Here is a 20,054-nt window from a genome sequence, read left to right on the forward strand (position 1 = left end):
GGTTTTGCTCTTGGTACTAAAGGAATGTGATGATCATGTACTTTAGGTGGAGGAAGATGAGTAGGCAGGGCAAAGATTGTCTCAAAGTTTCCTAAGAGAGTTTGCAGTTCATTGAGCTGCTCATAATGTAAATCACAAGCCTCAATTTTTTGAATCTCCAATGAGTATAGGAAAAGCCCAAGATTAGAGCTAGAAATTTCCTTATCCAATTGTTGGAAAGACTTCTTGGATAGAAGGCAAAGTAGTCTAACAATGAGTGAGTTTGTAATAAGAGTTGCCTTTTGAGAATTCCAATGTCATGAGTTGGAAATCCCATAAGACATGACTTATTGAAGAAAGCCATTATATCCCCAAAACGATATCACAACCCCCTAAGGGAAGTGCAAAGAGATTCACTGCACAATTATAATTTCCTATAGTTAAGGGAGCATTAGCATAACAACCATAACTTCTAATTGTACCCCCACTTGCAATCATCACTTCAAAAGGTTTGGTAGCTTGAAATTGCCATCCAAAACGCTTGAGAAGTCTTGAATCCACAAAATTATGGGTGTTACCAGAATCCAACAAGACAATGACATGCTGACCATTCAAAATCCCATGAACTTTCATTGTGCGCACAATTTGCCTAGCAGTGGGTGCCACAAAAGGCACACTCACTGAGCTCCATGTTTTGAAGAGTAGGCTGAGACTCTTCCTCAAGTTCCAAGGTAACTTCCTCCTTAGGTATAGCCATATTAAGCATAAGTAACTGTTTGTTTGCACACTTGTGACCATGAGACCATTTTTCATCACAAAAACAACAATCGTCGCGCTCGCGCTTTCGGTGGATCTCCTCAGGTGTCAACCTCTTAACATGGAAATTAGAGGTCCGAACAGGCTGAATGGTAGCATGGAAAGTATTTATAGGAGATCTAAATGTAGGGGTAGGTTTTGTATAACCAATTTTTAGATCAGTAAACTTAGCATCCAACTGAGCAGCAAGAGAAATTGCTTCATGAACAGTATTAGGACACAACAATTTAACATCATACTTAAATTCTCGTTTAAGACCCCCTAGGAAACAACTCTTAAGAAGTATTGGACTCAAATCAGTAGTATGATTAGCCAACCTTCGAAATTCAAGCACATAATCCTTAAGTGTACCTGTTTGGCGTAACTTGAAGAGAGATTCAGCACTATCCTTAAATTCACTAGGACCAAATTCTCTGCAAAAGGCATGAGTGAAATCCTCCAATCGAGGCGTCGTTTGTAAACAATCCATCCACCAGAACCATTAAAGAGCTTCGCCATCGAGGTGAAATGAGATTGTGACGACTTTCTGGTGTTCAGGAGTTGAGTAGTAGTTAAAGAACTGCTCAGATTTGTAAATCCAAGTAAGAGGATCCTCGCCAATCATTAATCGAGGGAAATTGATGTGATGATACCACTGAACAATCTGGTTACCTCCCCCATTGATTTAATCACGCCGAGGAATGTGATTGAGTTCGTGCTCTTAAGGATCAGGAGGATCGACAATGATCGGAGGTGGATTTGGATCAGTGGACGATGAAGAGCCATTTCCCCCAGCTTGACAAGCTTGTTCGCATTGGAGTTGCTCGAAATAGGCGGCGAACCGTTCATCCATGGAATTTATGAAGACAGCGAAGGAAGCTTCCAAAGTAAAAACATGGGCGTCCATAGCGGTGAGGCGTGTGTTATGGTTGCTGCGGGTCATGCAAGGAGGGAAAAATCTAGGATCGGAAGAATGATACCAATGATGGGTACCAAATTCCTACACTGGAAATTCAACCTCAACAAGCACAATAATGGATGAAGATGGAGGAAGAAAAAGCACTGAGAGCGTGCTTGTATTTTTTTTTTCAATATATTTTTTTATCAAAATACCATTACAAAGGAAAAGAGACTATTGCTCAATTTAAAGGTGCTGGACCCCAAGGGTAGCAACTCAGCAATCCACTAACAAAAATGACAAAATAAACAAAATTAGCTAAATAACTAAACCTTCAGTGATTAAGAAAAACTATTTATTTTAGGTTCCTAACAAACCCCAATTGCGAGTTGTTGCAATTCGCAAGCAACAACCAATCTTCAACACCGAACAGTAACCAACGCAGTGAAGTAGCAAACCAAGACCAATGAACGGCGACGTGGAAGACCCAATAACGAAGTTGGGACAACGCCACCTGTGACAACGCTGACAAAAATACCATCAAACCCTAGGAATGCGAGCCCGTGCGGCCAGTTCTTTTTTCTTGTCTTAAGCGCGTTTTTTTTTTTTTTAAGTATGTTCTATTCTCAGGGTTTTGACACTTGGATCATTTCTTCTTTGGGGATCTGACCTATCCCTCACAAGGCACCTACTATCCTTCTTGTCTTTTGGTCTCCTCCTTGGTTTCCTTGGGTTAAGCTTAATACAGATGGTTTGTCCAAAGGAAATCCTGGTCCTGCTGCTTGTGGATGAGTTTTCAGGAATTGCCATGGTCGTTTTCTTGGAGGTTTCTATTAATGTATTGGTCATCGTAACTCTTTTTTTGCAGAGTTATTATCAATTATTATTGGTATTAAGTTTGCATATCAGCGGGGTTGGCATTGTCTTTGGTTGGAAAGTGATAGTTCTAGTGTTATTTCTTTTCTTCAATCGTCTGATTTTTATCCTCCTTGGCCTCTTCATACACAATGGTGTATTTGTTTGGATCACATTCGGAAAATGACTTTCTACGCATCTTACTTATATCGCGAAAGAAATCTTGTTGTGGACAATTTTGCTAACATAAGCTTGTCTTCTCCATCTTTAACATGGCATGATTCTCATCCGATAACAGTTCGTGCTGATTTGTTTTCAAACTATGTTGGCTTACTTGGCTACTGCTTCTTAAATTAATATGCATGTCAACATCTAGGTTTGTCTCACTTTTTTTTTTCTCCTAACTTTTTGGTGTTGTTTGACTTGTTTTGCAGGTTTAGACCTTTAGCTTTGGTTTTAGAGGGGTTAGGTTTCATGTCCCCCCCTTTTTTCTTTGTATCATTCTTAGTTTTGTTTCTAGAAGGGTGAGGTTTATGTCCTCCCTTCTTTTTTGTGTATTCTTTTGTGTTGTCTTTGTTTTTTTAGGGGTAAGGTTTATGTCTCCCTTTGAGGTGTAACTTGTTTTTTCATTATCAATAAAATTACTCTCGTACCGTCGAGGTTTCCCAAAAACAAAAAAAAAAGGATAAGTGGGTGTAGAATTAAATTCTTTGATTTCATTGATTCACAAGATTAAAAATATATACTAGTTAAGTAACTTGGAATACAAACTTAGGTCTATAGAGATTTACAAAACTAGCTTAGTAGAATCCTATACAGAAACTTCTACACTAATAGCCCTCCGCAAACTTGGAGGTCTCGAAGTGACAAATTTGGACCATGAAAATTCAAAGCGAGGTTTGGAAAGGCTTTTGGTGAGAACGTCCACTTGTTGATCAACTGAAGGAATAAACTGGACTTTATGGGTTCCCAACTTCACCCATTCATGAACAAAATGATAATCAAGCTCAATATGCTTTATCCGAGTATGGAAAACCGGGTTGGCAGCCATGTATGTAGTACTCAAATTATCACAATATAAAAAAGGGGGGGGGGGGTGAAGTAACCCAAAACTGGAGGTCACGAAGAATATAAGAAAGCCAAATAGATTTTGCAAAGCATGAGCTAAAGCTCAGTATTCAGATTCCTAACTAGACCAAGAAAAAGTCGGTTTTTTGGTGGAGCTTCAGGAAATTAAATTAGGCCCATGAAAAATGAGAAACCCCGAAGCAGAGCGACGAGTACTTGGACATCCAACCTAATTTGCATCTGAATAACCACAAAGTAATGGATAACCAAATCCTATGAGCAATAGTGCCTTTGACATACCTGAGAATGCGTTTAGTAGCACTAAAGTGAGTCTAAATAAGGCAAGACATGAGCTCAAATAATAAACTGCGAAAACCAAGGCGGTAGAAACAATGCATAGTGAATGTGGGATAATTCATTCGGATCGACGTGAGAGTCCAACTACATTGCATTGCCAGAATCCATGTTGTATATTTGAAAGAGGTTGACCCCCTTGCTTCTCTCATGTTACAATCCTCTTCCCGCTGAGCCCCCCTTTCTCCTCAGTCCACAGAGACAAAATGTAGGACTGGTGCCAACCTAAAAACTATTTAGCCTAAGTGGTGTGCAGGTCGAATAGCTAATGAGCTAACTATATCCTTCGGTTGAATGCGAGGGGTCCAACTCTTCGACCGAGCTCGGTCAGTGAGTAAATGAACGTGGTGACGGTGTTGAACTTGCTGCTGACTTCTGTATCTGGATAATTGTGGCCGAGGAAGGAACTCGTCTCGGCTTATGGGTTATAAAGCCTGAAGACAAGGTTGCTAGTTACTTCGAAGTTCAAATGAGGTTCGGCTTTCAATGTGCCGAACACCAACTGGAACACCCCACTTCGCCAAGAATGCTAAACCCTAGACTTAGATAGGTTGTCAACCAAGCTCGAAGTAGTGTTGTTTCTACAAACTGGAAGGTACTCCTCGATTGCTTGATTCTATGACTCTAGTGTTGTTTATACAAACTGTAAGATGTTGGCAGTTGTTAATCACAACGTTGCTTATATAAATTGGAAGATGTGCCCGACAAAGTTAGGAAGGCTAGTGTTTTTCTCAAAGATGAGAGGATTTCGTGCAAAGCGAGAAATCGCACATGGCAGATTTATGTGTTGTGTTGAAGGTCCTCTAAATATTGCATAACCTCTTCTATTTATAGGAGTGGTTTTTGTGCTAATCACTTTATGCCGAAGTAGAGTCTTATCTGGATTGTACCCCTTGGGCATCCCTTGATCTAATATCAACTCATCTTGATTTCTGGACCGAGCTCGGTCACTCCTACCAAACTTTGAACTCTGAATCTAGTCTACTTCTTATTATCCCTTTCATTCTTGGTCTTGATTAGTTATGAACATTGATTCTTGGAATATTACGAATCATATCAACGTTCATTCTAATCCTTAAACAATTTCAACCATGTTAGGACTCAAACGAATCCAACCTGAATCCCAAGAGTCCTGCACTGATTAGGGTTTGGCTATCCCACCTTGGGCTGGACTTAGTCCCAGAAACCAATCTAGGCCGAAAAAAAGTCACACTTGGCCCAAGTCCAATATTTTGGGTCCAAACACAATGAAAAAAAACTGATTGTAAAATAAAAATCTAATGACCTCATCAATTTGGCATGAACATTGTACTCTTTAGAGCATCTTGTCTCATGTATAACTCCCAACAACGCTGCAATTTATTTCTTAAGGTATTCATCAATCGGATTGCAAGTCACAGGAAATGTTCACTCTTGTACACTAAATCCCCTGCAAGGTATTAACCAAATAAAGTGAGTTAGTTAAAAACTGAATCAGGTAGAATCAAGTGAGAGTTATCTTCAATACAGTTAGAGTTTGTTGGAATTAGTTGAAAGGGTAAAAATGTAAAATTGTACATCTTAGTCTCTATATGAGAAAGGTCTTAGAGACTCAGACAATCATGATGTAATATTTCCTCTTAAGAAATACAACACAAAAGTTTCTCTTTCTTATTTTCTTCTTCATGTTCTTTAGCTTCTTCTTCCTTAAGATTTTTGTAAATCAATAGTGTTAATATGGTATCATCGCCGGCATTGGCTCACTGCCGTTGTCGATCCTAGGTCTTCCGCTGCTATACACGATTGAGGAGTTCGAGAGAAGGTCATCGCGTTGGTTCTGGTGATTGCGATTTTGTTCTTGGAGTGTTCATTCCGGCTTTGGATCAGGTGATATTGTCAATTTTTCTGTTCGGTTAATTGGGTTTCAGTCCTGATTAGAAGGTTAATTGGGTTTCAGTCCTGATTAGAGAGTTCATTGGGTTTCAGTCCTGCTTAGAAGGTTTGGGTTTTCAGATTTCGGTGTGTGATGTGTGTTTGATTTTGTTTGTATTTCAAGATTTTCTTTTCAAGAAACGTTTCAGTCGTTCTTGATTACAACGGGAGTTTCAGTCTCTCTGGATTTTGTTTCTGGATAGCAAAGATTGGATATTTGTTTGGTTTTTGATAGTGCGTGTATTTTTTTGTCAAGAAAGCATGGCTACTTCTCCTGTTAAGGTTGAAAATTTGTTGGGAATGATAACGATTAAGTTGAAGGATGATAATTTTGCGAAATGGGCATTTCAGTTTAAGTCTGTGTTGAAGGGTAATAAATTGTTTGGGCATTTTGATGGCACTATTGCTTGTCCGTCAAAGTTTGTCGTTCGTTCTGAAGGAGGAGTTACTTCTGATCTTAGTGATGCATACCTTGAATGGGAATCCACAGATATGGCGTTGATGAGTCTCTTATTAGCTACTCTGTCAGATGAGGCTATTGAATATGTTCTTGGATGTGTAACTGCGTACGAGGCTTGGTCTAATCTTGTAGATCGGTTTGCTTCTGTATCTAAGTCTAGAGTAAATCACTTAAAGACAGAGTTGCATACAATTCAGAAAGGAGGAGATTCGATTGATAGGTATCTGTTACGATTGAAGAATATAAGGGAACAATTAACTGCTGCTGGAGAGTTCATTTCTGATAATGATGTCATTATTGCGGGTTTAGCTGGTTTACCAAAAGAATATGCTATAATTCGAATAGTGATATTAGCCAGAGAATCTTCTATTTCTGTTAAAGAATTTCGAGCTTTGTTGCTTGGGGCTGAAAAAGAAATTGAAGGTGAATCAAGCGGTCTTTCTGCATTATGTGTTCAAGCTTCTCAAATGACTTCGGGAGTGTCTTCTGCTTCAGGGTCGAATCCTGCAGGTCATAGTCATATACCTGGAACCACTGGGGGTGTTCTAACTTCTCAGACATATCCTTATTCTGTTGAGTCTTATTCTCAGCCATACACACAACCATATCCTTCATCATTTACTTCACCACAGCCTTCTATGCCTCAACAGCCATATTCCCAACCTTTTATGCCTCCACAACCATATTCTCATCCTAATATGTCTCCACAACCATATTCTCATCCTCTTATGCCTACACAATTTCTTGGTCCTGCTTATCCTCAAAATCCTTATGGTGTTGGCTTTATGGGTAGCCTTGCAAATTCTGGTTCGAGATCTCAGTTTATACCAATGCCAAATTATAAGGGACACAACAGTTTCAAGCAAAATGCTGGGTTTAAAGGCAAGGGGTACAATACAGGCTCTTCTGGTGGTTTTTCATCTACTAATACAAGGCAGTTTGGTACAAATATGTGGAATGAGAATACAGAAAATCGGTCTCCAACTGTGATTGAGTGTCAAATCTGCAATAAGAGAGGACATACTGCTGCTAATTGTTTTCACAGGAACACCAATCCACCAAGTAATGGTTTTCACATGTTGTGTCAGATTTGTGGGAGGCATGGTCATTCAGCTCTTGACTGCTATCACAGAGGAAACTATGTGTTTCAGGGTCAACAACCACCTGCACAGTTCACAGCTATGACAGCCGAGCAAACAGACCCACAAATTCCTCAGGATGCTTGGATTGTTGATACTGGTGCATCTCACCATATCATTGCTGATATCAATGCATTGAATTCGGTTACACCATTCCAAGGTTCTGAAACAATTTTAGTTGGAAATGGGACATGTTTATCTATTGCAAATACTGGCGCTACTACTATTAAAAATAATTCTCATAGTTTGGTCCTTAAGAATGTTTTACATGTTCCAAAAATTGCTCGAAGTCTGCTATCTGTACAACAATTGTGTGCTGATAATCGTAGTTGGTTTGTGTGTGATGAGAATGAGTTTTTTGTGCAGGACAAGAAGACAAGGGACATACTGTACAGAGGAAAGAGTAAAGCAAGACAGTTGTTTCAAATCCCTGTTATCAAGCAATCAAGAGGAGTTCAGAGTGTGATTCAGCAGCCTTATGGATTTCTTAGTCAGGTGGTGAAGTCAACTTTGTGGCATCAACGGTTTGGTCATCCATCTAATGAGATCATGTCAATCATGTTGAAACAGTCCAATATACCATTAGAATTAGATATGAATCATAGTATGTGTACTTACTGTCTTCAAGGAAAGATGTGTAGGCTTCCTTTTTCTTCTAGTAGTGATAGATACTTCTCACCATTTGAAAAGGTGCATTCTGATGTATGGGGCCCTTCTCCAGTTAAAACAATAGAGGGGTATCGATACTATGTTACCTTTGTTGATCAATATACAAAGTATGTTTGGATTTTTCCACTTTATAATAAATCAGATGTGTATGCAACTTTTGTGAGGTTTTACAACTGGGTTTTTACACAGTTTGGTGTTGCCATTAAATGTATGCAATCTGATGGTGGGGGTGAATACACAAGTCATTCTTTTAAAGCTTTTCTTGCTGCAAAGGGTGTTGAACAAATGATTTCTTGTCCATACACTCCACAACAGAATGGGGTAGTTGAAAGAAAACATAGGCATATAGTAGAGACTGCCATTACTCTTCTTGCTCAAGCTACTTTGCCACTTGATTTTTGGTATTATGCCTGTGCTCATGCTGTGTTTTTGATCAATCGAATGCCCTGCAAAGTGTTGTCAATGGTGTCTCCTTATAAGAAATTGTATGGTACTGATCCTGAGTTGCAGAATTTGAAAGTCTTTGGATCAGCAGTATATCCCTGGTTAAGACCATATTCTGCACATAAGTTACTCCCTAGGTCTGATCAATGTGTGTTTTTGGGCTATTCTAGGGGATATAAGGGTGTAGTTTGTTATAATGTTCAAAGTAAGAAATGTATTGTGTCAAGACATGTTGTGTTTAATGAGAATGTGTTTCCTTATGCATTGTTAAACTCCAAAGCTCAAGGACAGAGAGTTTCTTTCAGTCAAATTCCGTGCAGCACTGTGGTTATACCAATGCCAGTACAACAAAGATCTTCAGCTCCTGCGAATTCCATGCATCAAGATGATATTATGGGTTCTGTTTCTGGTACTGGAACATCATCTACAATGCACACTTCGGCTTCAGAATCTACTTCACCAATCAATAGTTATTCAGACCAATCAGCCACTGGCACAAAGGGATTTGAAACACAAGACTCCACAGACACTCTTTCCTCTCCTCAACATACAGTTCCCTTGCTTCCTGTCCTTGATTCATCTCAGCTTCAGGTAATTCTTCCTCTGACCTGTTCAAATGCACAAACTCAATCTCCATCACATAACACTATTCAAACTAGACTCAAGACAGGTGCTATTATGCGACGAGATTACACATCTTCTCTGGCTGCTTTACCTGAATTAGCATCTCTTCAGTTTAAGGATGTTGATACTGGGAACGTCAATGGTCATATACCATGTGGTGTTTCTTTTTTGGCTGACATTCATGAGGACGAGGAACCAAAGAATTTCAGGGCTGCATCACTTATCTCTCACTGGCAGATTGCTATGCAGGAAGAATATGATGCTTTAAAGTCACAAGGTACATGGATCTTAGTACCCCCTCCACATGATAGAGCTGTGATTGGTAGTAAATGGGTATATAAAGTGAAAAGACATCCGGATGGGACTGTGTCAAGATACAAAGCCCGATTGGTAGCACAAGGTTTTAGTCAAGAGCAAGGGCTTGACTATTCTGAAACTTTTAGTCCTGTGGTTAGACATTCAACTGTGAGGCTTATTTTAGCATTGGCGGCTCAATACAACTGGAATTTAAGACAATTAGATGTTAAGAATGCATTCTTACATGGGGAGCTTGAAGAAGAGGTGTTTATGAAGCAACCTCAAGGTTTTGTGGATCAGCAGTACCCAAATCATGTGTGCAGATTAGTCAAATCCTTATATGGATTGAAACAAGCTCCAAGAGCTTGGAACTCAAAATTTACAAGTTTTCTGCCAGCTCTTGGTTTTCAAACTTCCATGTCTGATACAAGCCTGTTTGTGAAGGTGGATGACAGTGATGTTATTTTGCTCCTTTTATACGTTGATGACATCATTTTAACTGGTTCTAATAGTGAGAAAATTCAGACTGTTATTGATGATCTAGCAGCTGTGTTTGAGCTAAAAGATATGGGCAAGTTGACATATTTTTTGGGTCTTCAGATTCATTATCAGGCAGATGGATCTTTGTTTGTGAATCAATCCACATATTCAAAGGAGTTGTTGAAAAAGGCTGGAATTGAGCACTGTAAATCAACCTCCACACCTTCAAAACCTCACTCACAATTACTTACAACTGAAGGAACCCCTTTATCTGATCCTACTCACTATAGAAGCCTGGTTGGAGCTCTACAATATCTGACTTTTACCAGGCCAGATATTGCACACGCAGTGAATGTAGTGTGTCAATATATGACTCATCCATCTGACTCTCATATGCATCTGGTGAAAAGAATCATGAGATATCTTTAGGGTACATCCGACTATGGGTTAACATACACTCAGTCTTCTGATTTTCAAATTACTGCTTATTCTGATTCGGATTGGGCAGCAGATATCAATACCAGGAGGTCCATTACTGGTTATGTTGTTTACTTGGGGTCCAATCCAATATCCTGGCAGTCAAAGAAACAAGCTACCGTGTCTCGAAGTTCTACGGAAGCTGAGTACAAAGCCTTGGCACATTGTGCTGCTGATGTTTTTTGGATTCGATCCCTGCTTAAGGATGTTCATCAGGTTCTTACACAACCTCCTACATTGCACTGTGATAACATTTCTGCTCTAGCATTGTGTTCCAATCTCGTGTTTCATTCGAAGATTAAACATCTGGACACCGATTATCATTTTGTCCGGGAAAAAGTTCAAAGGGGGGATCTTCGTGTTCAATACATCTCAACACATGAGCAGGTTGCAGATGTGTTAACGAAAGGCTTACATAGTCCCGTATTCATTCAACACTGTCATAGTTTGCACATCGGAGTCTCTGGTGTTGGATCCGTGCCAGATACAGAACCTGTTAGTCACAACAGTTCTTCATTACAGATGCAAACATGACTTGGGACTTCCCAGTTCTGTTTGAGGGGGGAGTATTAACCAAATAAAGTGAGTTAGTTAAAAACTGAATCAGGTAGAATCAAGTGGGAGTTATCTTCAATACAGTTAGAGTTTATTGGAATTAGTTGAAAGGGTAAAAGTGTAAAACTGTACATCTTAGTCTCTATATGAGAAAGGTCTTAGAGACTCAGACAATCATGATGTAATATTTCCTCTTAAGAAATACAACACAAAAGTTTCTCTTTCTTATTTTCTTCTTCGTGTTCTTTAGCTTCTTCTTCCTTAAGATTTCTGTAAATCAATAGTCTTAATACAAGGAACATATCCAAATGATAAGCCGAGCAAATTCAATTGTGAACAAAATTATAGATTCCCAGTTTAGACCTTATATTGCATCATACTCAAACGAAAAGAAACCCCAGGAGCAACAACTAAATGAAAGAACAGATAAAAATTCGCATAGCAAATACAAGATTCAGACCAGAGCCGATCACAGTGACATAACACAGAATGTAGATCCCAAAACATGAACTTTGACTAATTCCTGAAATATCATCTTAACAAAAGGCAAATCAAGTGCCAAAATTTAGATCAAGTTTTCTTGAGAAAATAGACATAGAGACATCAATCAAGTTTTTCAACATTGGCTTGTAAACCCGGAGGTGAACCTTTGGAGATTAGAGAATTGATGGGTGCATATTCTCATATATTTTAGATTTTGTATATATGAACGGGTTAAATGCGCTAATTTATATTGTTTTAATTTATAGGCATTCAATACTGAAGTTATGCATAAATGAAGTGAAAAATGAGCTTTTTGGGTGTGTAGAGTAATTCTAGTGAAGTACGAGGCTAACTAGCTGTGCGAAAACATGTGCATTACAACAAGAAGATGAAACCGATCGGTTTTGGAATCAAATAGACATGGGAATGCTATTCAATGGACTTTAGGAGAGAACTTAGTTTTTAGTTTTTATTATTTCTTTTTATTTTTATTTTTCTTTTATAAGGACTTAAAGTCCATTAGTGATAGGATTTTAGTGGGGTTTTAATTGTTATTTTTCTTTCTTGAACACCGTCTTGCCGTGTGTTTTATATAAGGAGGTTACTTCTCCTTATTAAGTTAGAGAGCCACCAAAAACAGAACCAAAAATCATATTTTAGATAGGGGGTTGCGGCAAGGAAGGGAAGAGGGAAGAGCTTTTCTAGTTTCTTTTATTTTCTAGGGATATGATGTAGCCTGATCATGAATACTTAATTACTTTGTGGCATTGTTTTATCAAGTTTTTTATCTTTATTGAGTATCTGTTTCTATTCGTAATGCGCTTGATTTTTATTTAGATGCTTGATCACCATCTAGGTTTAAATTAGGTTGATTTGATGCAAGTTAGAGTAGCTGTCATACTTAACTTGGGTTTAGCTTCTTGCAATTGATACCATAAACACCTATTTGTAGATGCCATACAATTAGGGTTTGTGGTGATTTTCCAATGTTCCATAGAGCTTAGTGGGTTCTTACTTGTTTAAATTCACCTAGATGTCATTGAAGGTTAACAGATAAATATATTTTTGATGCAACCAGATGCTATGGCCATTGAATAATTTAGGGAAAATTGATCATCAATATTGGGGAACTATTTGAGCATAACATATTAAGGGAATTAAGTAGAATTGGTTACAGTGAATTCGGATGCCCTAGGTATTATTTTTCTTATGTTTTTAATTTTATTATTTCATGCATTTTATTTTTAAGCTTTGTTTAATTTTCATTTTAAGTCAAAATATCATATCTTTTCCGTCAAAGCTTCTCCATTATAATTTGTTTCAATTTAGTTAGTAAGATTTTTAGAATCAATTTGATCTCTGTGGGACGATATCCGTGTTTCAAAGCCATACTATCATCTGATTCGTATACTTATGAGCATTAACATTCGAGATTACTCGTGCACCAAAATTAACATCCAAAATGACACTAAATCTGTCCTCAGTAATCATTATGGACAGTTTTTAACTGACCTTGAAAGGATTAAAAATGGTTAAAAAAAAAAAAAATACATACTAGCTTAAATATAGAGGACAGTTTATTGTCCAATATAATTTTTTTTTTCATTCCAATTCTTCACAAATAACTATAAGTAGTGCGTAAACCAACCAAAAAAATAAAAAAATAAAAAAAATAAAAAAAAGTTATCGTAAACAACTTCGAAGGTAAATTATAGATAAAATCCATGAAGACGATCATACAAACATTATATTCATGACTTATTAGTTGAAATGCACCTGAAACTATTATTTTTTTATTTTAACAAACGATATTATCTACATTAAAAAAGACGGGCTGTGCTAAGCCTCACAATAGGCTAGCAATGATATGGTTCAAATTCATCTTTGGCAAGAATTGAACCTAAAACTCCTCACTTACAAATGAAGCGTAGTACTAAGTGGCTCCTGAAACTACCATTCAGTCTCAGCCTATCCCTTGAAATTAGTTTTGTCTCACTTCACCCTGAAACTGATATTTTCAACTCTGTTAGTCCTATTTCACCCCATTCCGTTAAAGAACTGTTAAATTCAAAGATATTTTAGACATTTTATTTTTTACACATCTATTTACCTATGGCATACACACTAAACCAATCTCATTTTTTTTTGACAACTCTAATTCAAACCCTATGAGTTACTGGCTTTTAAAAATAAATTATTCAATCATTAGAAAAATTACAAGTAACAATGTGAAACTTTTGGTTGCAAACTGTGCACATTTGCTTCAGAAGATTTTATTTATTTATTTGAGAAGTATTTTAGATGATAGCTTAATGGTTTTTTTTTTTTTAGATTATATTTTGTGCAATTGACCTGAAATCATTTTTTTATGGGTACAACTTGTGGTTATGCACCAATTTTGATTAGAAAAATATCTTGAAATAGGCTGATCATGTTTCCTTTATGTTGTATTGAGTATTTTTCAAGTGCAAAGTTTCTAGCCAATACGTGGATGCCTTGCAAGTGAAATGATTCTAAGAACAAAAATGTAACCCTTATTTTCGTTGATATAATGATTTTGTTGCTCAAAAATTTTCTATTTATTGAATAATTTATTTTTAAAAACGCTGTAACTGATGGGGTTTGAATTAATGCTGTCAAAAATGGAATTGAGATTAGTTTAGTGTGTATGCTAAAGGTAAATAGATCTATAAAAAGTAAATGTCTAAAGTACCCTTGGATTTTTAACAATTATTTAACGGAATGAAATGAAGTAAGACCAAAAGAGTTGAAAATGAAGGCAAAATGAGATAAAAACAGTTTTAGAGGATATATTAAGACTAAATGACAGTTTCATGGGGCATTTCAATTAATAAGCCTATATTCATTCAAAACTATTATCTTATTATCTTATAAATAAACTACGACAAACTATTATATGCAATCGTGAATAAATGCATCACCATCCCAGCTATTGTTCGTATCACCAATTTCTCTCTTGGGTGTAGTTTACTTTCCTTGTAACTGCCGTAAATAGAAGAGTAAATAAGAGAATGCTGTAGGTGAAAGACAAAAATTCTATAGAAAATCTCACTTTGTTATGGTCTAAAAACGTTAGAGATGAGGTAACTTATGTTTTGCAACTCTGCAAACCACATCCTCGGTATATAAAAGAGATGCAGCATATATAGGGTCGCGACCAGTCAACTTATCACCGAATAGAAAAAAAAGGGGCTAAGTAGTTATATAGTAGCCAATATTAGGGCCAAGCATGTAATTAAAGCAATTTCAAGAAGCACAAGAAAAGAGTACTCTAAATAAAGCAAAGGAGAATCATAATGTAGCACACAGAATTCAACAAGATGACATGAACTAATATCTCAAATGCAAAAGGAATGCTTTCCACTCTGGTAAAAATTCATTAGAGCATTATGTGATTCAAAGAAAAAGAGTACCACACAAATCATCCTCAAATTTAACACATCACCCTATCCCAAACTTGAATAAGAAAATGTAACTCCACACAAAACGAACTACAAGCAGAATCTAAATCTTTATCACCCTAATTTCTTTGTTGGAGTATGCTCGAAAAGCAATTCATGTGGCAACACATAATTGGTTATTTGTGGCAACCTAGTGTCGAGTCATTTAAGATGAGAGCAAGTGCAAATATCCGTCAATTGAGCATGTGACGTAATAGCGGATTCAGAAAGTTTGTTAGTGATTACAGATGAGATTGCAAAGAAGTTCCAATACTAAGATACTTACTCTACGGATCTTAAGTCCTAAATCATGTTCCTAACCATAGGATGATCGAGTGGACTAGCGAACATCCGCAAATGCCGTTTTATGTCTATTCAGTAGTAAGTCTCAAACTAAGCATGTAGTGACATAAAATAGACATAAACATATTCATCTATGAGATTGAGTTCACTGAACATTGACCAACCATAGAAGTGTATGAATGGAAAATTACATACTTGTCAATTGTACCACACTTCTGAGTTATGGATGCAACTAGTTCTTTGACCCATGGCATCACTTGTTATCTCATGTAAATGAATATGATCTAAATTTGGTCTCACCTCAAAGCTATCAAATGAAAGCAAAGCTTTATAGTGTGAGGTTCGAGTTCATGAAGATACGTGAAGGCACAACTAGGAATCTGTCACCTTATAGGTACTCATGAAGTAGATATTCTTGGAGCCCCTTGACGATCTATCTTAAGAAGTCTTTGGCCAAAGTAACATATATGAGATACATTATGGGTATATTTAGAGTTTGACAATAGTTTCGTGCTGTAAAATATATGATCAAAATATAGTAGACAGAAGAACTGAATTGCATTTTAACCTTAGTTAAGGTTCACTATATGTGTTTTTATGAATTCAAACATATTCTAACTAATCTGGGTAGCTGAAAGCCATTGCTAAATGTTACTATTCGGTTTATGCATATTCATATAAGGTTAGATTAGAATGGTCTCTAATAATGTAAAATTAGATTAATTCAACTAATCAAATTATCCCCTGCCAATTTTAGTTGTAACCTATAAGGTCACACCCAATAGAATGCTATCGAAGGATAAAATGGGCGAAGACTCAATTTAATATAAAATTGCTTATATTAAATGTTTTATTTTATATTTGATTATTTTTTATTTTGAGCAAATATATTTGATTAATTAGTTTGAGACTTTTATTTATTGTTAATTATTTGAACTAAGATAAAGTAATAAAGTTCAATCTAAAGAAAAAACTAATTAATTAAATAAATAAAATATGAGCGACTTGGGCTAAAAGCCCAGTGGCAATATGGAGGTGCGGCAAGCCCAAGGAAAGGTTCTCTAGGACTTGCAGCATATATGCAGTGGTTGAAGAATAATTTGTAAACGTACTGGTTTATGAAATTGTTCTCTATATAAGCCTAAGGGGTCTTTAGACCTAATATACGATTTCATAAGTTGCGAAATAGAAATTAAAGAAAATGGTATTAGGTTTTCCAATTTAGAGAAATTGAAAAAGAAAATACCACACCCACTCCGCTTTGCCGCCACACCACTTGGAGGAGAAAATACTAGCAAATCATTGTCGGCGTGCCAACACTTGGAAACGTCAACAACATTGAATTTGTCTGCATATGAAACCAAAAGGTTGGAATTCTAAACTTAATCTAAGTTTATGCATGTGTTAAAACAAAATCTAACGTTCCGCTAACCACGCATATTAATTGGATTATTTATGCTTACATCACTAGCCATACTTACACACACGTGTACTAAAATAATCCACAACCCAACAATCCCTTCATTCACCACCTCGCCCGTGCTCATGTGAGATTCTAGCATAATGCTCAAAGTTGATCTCAACAATAGATACTAGTATTTGTCTACACACTTTGTGTGTATGAACACAGTTTTTTTAGAAAATGATAAGGAGAGAGGGAGAGAGAGAGAGAGAACGTGGGGGGAGTGGGAGGTTTTTGTTTTTGATTTTTTTTTTTTAAATATTGAAAGTATTTTAACATCACCTGTAGGTGAGTTCAATAACTTATTGTTATTAACTCTTTTTTTTTTTTGTTGAAAAAATAGAAGTGTATGTTGTTAATTTTGGAGAGTAAACTGGCACAATTCGCAACCTAGGACAACATTAAGGACTTATGGGCCAGAAAATGACGGTATTACCCTTCAAAATGTGTTAAGTGTAAATCATGGACTTAAATTGATAGAAAATTAGATAGAATAGCTTCAAATGGAATGAAACTAAAAGTTTTTAATGAGTTTGAGGACTTAATTTTACCAAAACTTAATTTCACACAAATAATTCAGTTATTAAATCGACAATTTATTCTATTTAATAAAATGTGACGCTTGTTTTCCCGTTTGCATCGTGCTTCAGGCTTGCACAAAAAAAGTTCATCTGGATAGTCAAAATCTAGTACAATAAGCACAGTTTGTAGGTACAGAAAGTCAAGTATAGGACCATTGCGTGTAGTTGTTACCAAAATTGAACAACATTTGTTAACATGTTACAGTGTATGTTTAAACTCAGAGTCTAATCTCAACTCAAAACAACTTTGTTGAGTAAATCCTAGGCTAGAAGCACCTACATCAAAATGTAGAAGGGTATCCTCCAATTGATAACCCCCTATTACCATCGAAGTCTTCAAGTTCAAACCTCCATCCAAAAACCCCAGGCACATAACTTCATCGCTTACTTGAACCATCGAGTTTCTGCCGTGAATTCTCCACTCCACCATCTCACTCTGCAGCACCAGATCGATAACTGGCACCTTTGGACTGACCAACGTGCCATCTTTTTTTCGTGAACTAAAACATTGCCCAAATGGTGCCACAGGGGAAACCCTAGTCATGTTCATAGACATTGCAACCTGCTCATAAACTTTAGTAAATGTAGCATAAATTGAGCTCTCCACAGTAGTGTAGGGAACAATTGTGCTTAGCTTAATCTTCCCTTCTACAATATCCGGAGACATTTTCTTCCCACGAATTTTAATGGACTTCAAATTGATGATGTACTCATGTGGTGACTCAACTTGGTTAACAAGGGGTGTGTATGTCATTGAGTCCGGAATTTTGGAGCGAAAATTCGAACTGTGGTGGCCGTTTTCGTGTAAGACGACACCGTTTGATGAAGAAAGGCAGATGATGAATTGGAATTTGGAGCTGAGTTGGGCAGAAATTTGTGAGGCCATTGACATTTGCGTCCTTCCGAGGCCTAACATTCCCTTTGCGCCACTTGGGATGCCGTTTAACAAGAATATGGGTGCACAAGAAAAAAGGATGTTGTAACCAACTGCGGTGATTGATTTTGATCCTGTCTTTGACCCATCTGTGACTTGATCAACGGCCATGATGTCTTCTAGTAAATCCCCTTGTGTCGCCACTTGGGTGATCCTATTTTCCGTGAAAATATCACACTTCTTGTTGCTACCCTGAACATGGGTTTTTGGCTTTGCTGCAAGGCACTGGATTGAGGGCTGAGAAATCAGACGGCTAGAAGACGATGATGCACAGTTGAGCCAGAGAAATGGACCGCCGAGATCAACTACAAGCTTTGTGGGTACAAGTGGAGTGCCATGGTGAATTTCGGTCACGTACTGGAGAGTAGACACATCTTTTTTCACATGAAAAATGAGACCATTTAGTTGGTTGTAGGGTTTGGCTTGAGATATGCTGAAAGTGTAGAGAAATGAAGAGACAAGAAGAAGAAAATGCAGAGAAGAAGCCATGGAAGAAAACCAGAGGGAGAGATGGATATTATGGGAAACTTCAATCTGGCAAAAGCAAGAATGGTGAGGATAAAATAAATAAATGGTTGCAAAGTTGGTGCATTTGCGGTTTGCCGCGATACTGACCAGAAAATGATTTAAGTATTGGAAGTGGATAAGGAATTGGGATATTCTGAATTTGTGCTGAGTAGACAACTAACATGTGGTGGGAATTGGTCAGTGTTTATCTTCTTGAGTGGGGATGTGTGTTGTGATTTGATGTGACAACTTTTTTACGTTGTGGATATGATATATATTGGAGCAGCTTCTGGGAAGAAAAGCATCTATTAAGCATCTAGCATCTTTACACTCACCTAATACCTCTATTTTTTTTTTCCCTCTCTTTGCTTCAGGGAAAATTTGTCAAATCGAACTTATATTGTACAATCTGTTGGCTATATGGTATTAGGAACACTTGAAGGCACTCTCCCAATTTCATATTTCCATGAACTCCCTGCAAAGTTTGACAACAAAAAACCAACAATATCGTTGAAAATCTCAATTACAAGACCGGTCCTAAGAATTTGGAGGCCTTAGACGACCTTTCAAAGTGGGGTCTTAAAATTCTCTGATCTCTGGTTCTTTGTATATTAATTTGTATAAAAAAGAATTCGCTAAATACATAAAATATTCTATTTTCACATTAAATATCATTACAAATTAATATCAAAAGAAGATAAATATACAAACATTACTTAAACATTACACGCCTCATGTTTTTAGATGCAAATGTACTAAATGTTTGCAGTCAAGAGTGTAAGATTGAGAGTCTAGAAAATAAAACTTGATGATCAAGAGAGTAAAGGACAATAAAACTTGATTGACGAGTATAATAAATTCAACAACGCCAATTTTTTTGTGTTTTTTTTTCTTTTATAAAAATCAACATCACACTAACGAATTGAATATTAAAATAATCCATTGAATAAAAAGTTATTGAAAAGCAAAATATAAATTCAAAGTTTTAATTACCTTAAAGTACAATCTTCAAGACCATGTGATGATTTAAACATTCAATAGAAATGGAGAGAATGGGGCGTCGAAAGAAAAAAAGATTGCAATGGGACTTGAGTTTTATAACTTTATATACATTTAAACAGATGGATTGACATTAAATTGAACTCAACACCCCAAAAGAAAAATGAGACCGAACATTTCCACTGCACTAATAAATGAATTATGATATTTTTTTACTTTTTTGTATTTATATATTAATTACAGGATATAAAATGGGGGCCCTAGGCAGATGCCTACTCAGGCTACCCTCAAGGCCGACCCTACTCAATTATAATAACTT

At 36.8% G+C, this 20,054-nt stretch overlaps 1 protein-coding gene across 1 annotated transcript; it reads right to left on the minus strand.

The window, feature by feature from the left end:
* Nucleotides 1-17,426: 17,426 nt before the first annotated feature.
* Nucleotides 17,427-18,843, minus strand: LOC148689974 (Eukaryotic aspartyl protease family protein). The gene has a single exon (XM_088687291.1). The coding sequence runs from the start codon at nucleotides 18,716-18,718 to the stop codon at nucleotides 17,495-17,497; it is 1,224 nt and encodes a 407-aa protein (XP_088543417.1). The 5' UTR covers nucleotides 18,719-18,843; the 3' UTR covers nucleotides 17,427-17,494.
* Nucleotides 18,844-20,054: the final 1,211 nt, after the last annotated feature.

The sequence above is a fragment of the Pyrus communis genome, chromosome 16, assembly GCF_041283825.1.
Source record: "Pyrus communis isolate YQ-2024b chromosome 16, ASM4128382v1, whole genome shotgun sequence".
In the NCBI taxonomy this organism is placed as follows: domain Eukaryota; kingdom Viridiplantae; phylum Streptophyta; class Magnoliopsida; order Rosales; family Rosaceae; genus Pyrus; species Pyrus communis.

Coding starts and splice junctions, on each gene's coding strand:
- LOC148689974 (XM_088687291.1), bottom strand. CDS start 18,718: ATGGCTTCTTCTCTGCATTTTCTTCTTCTTGTCTCTTCATTTCTCTAC.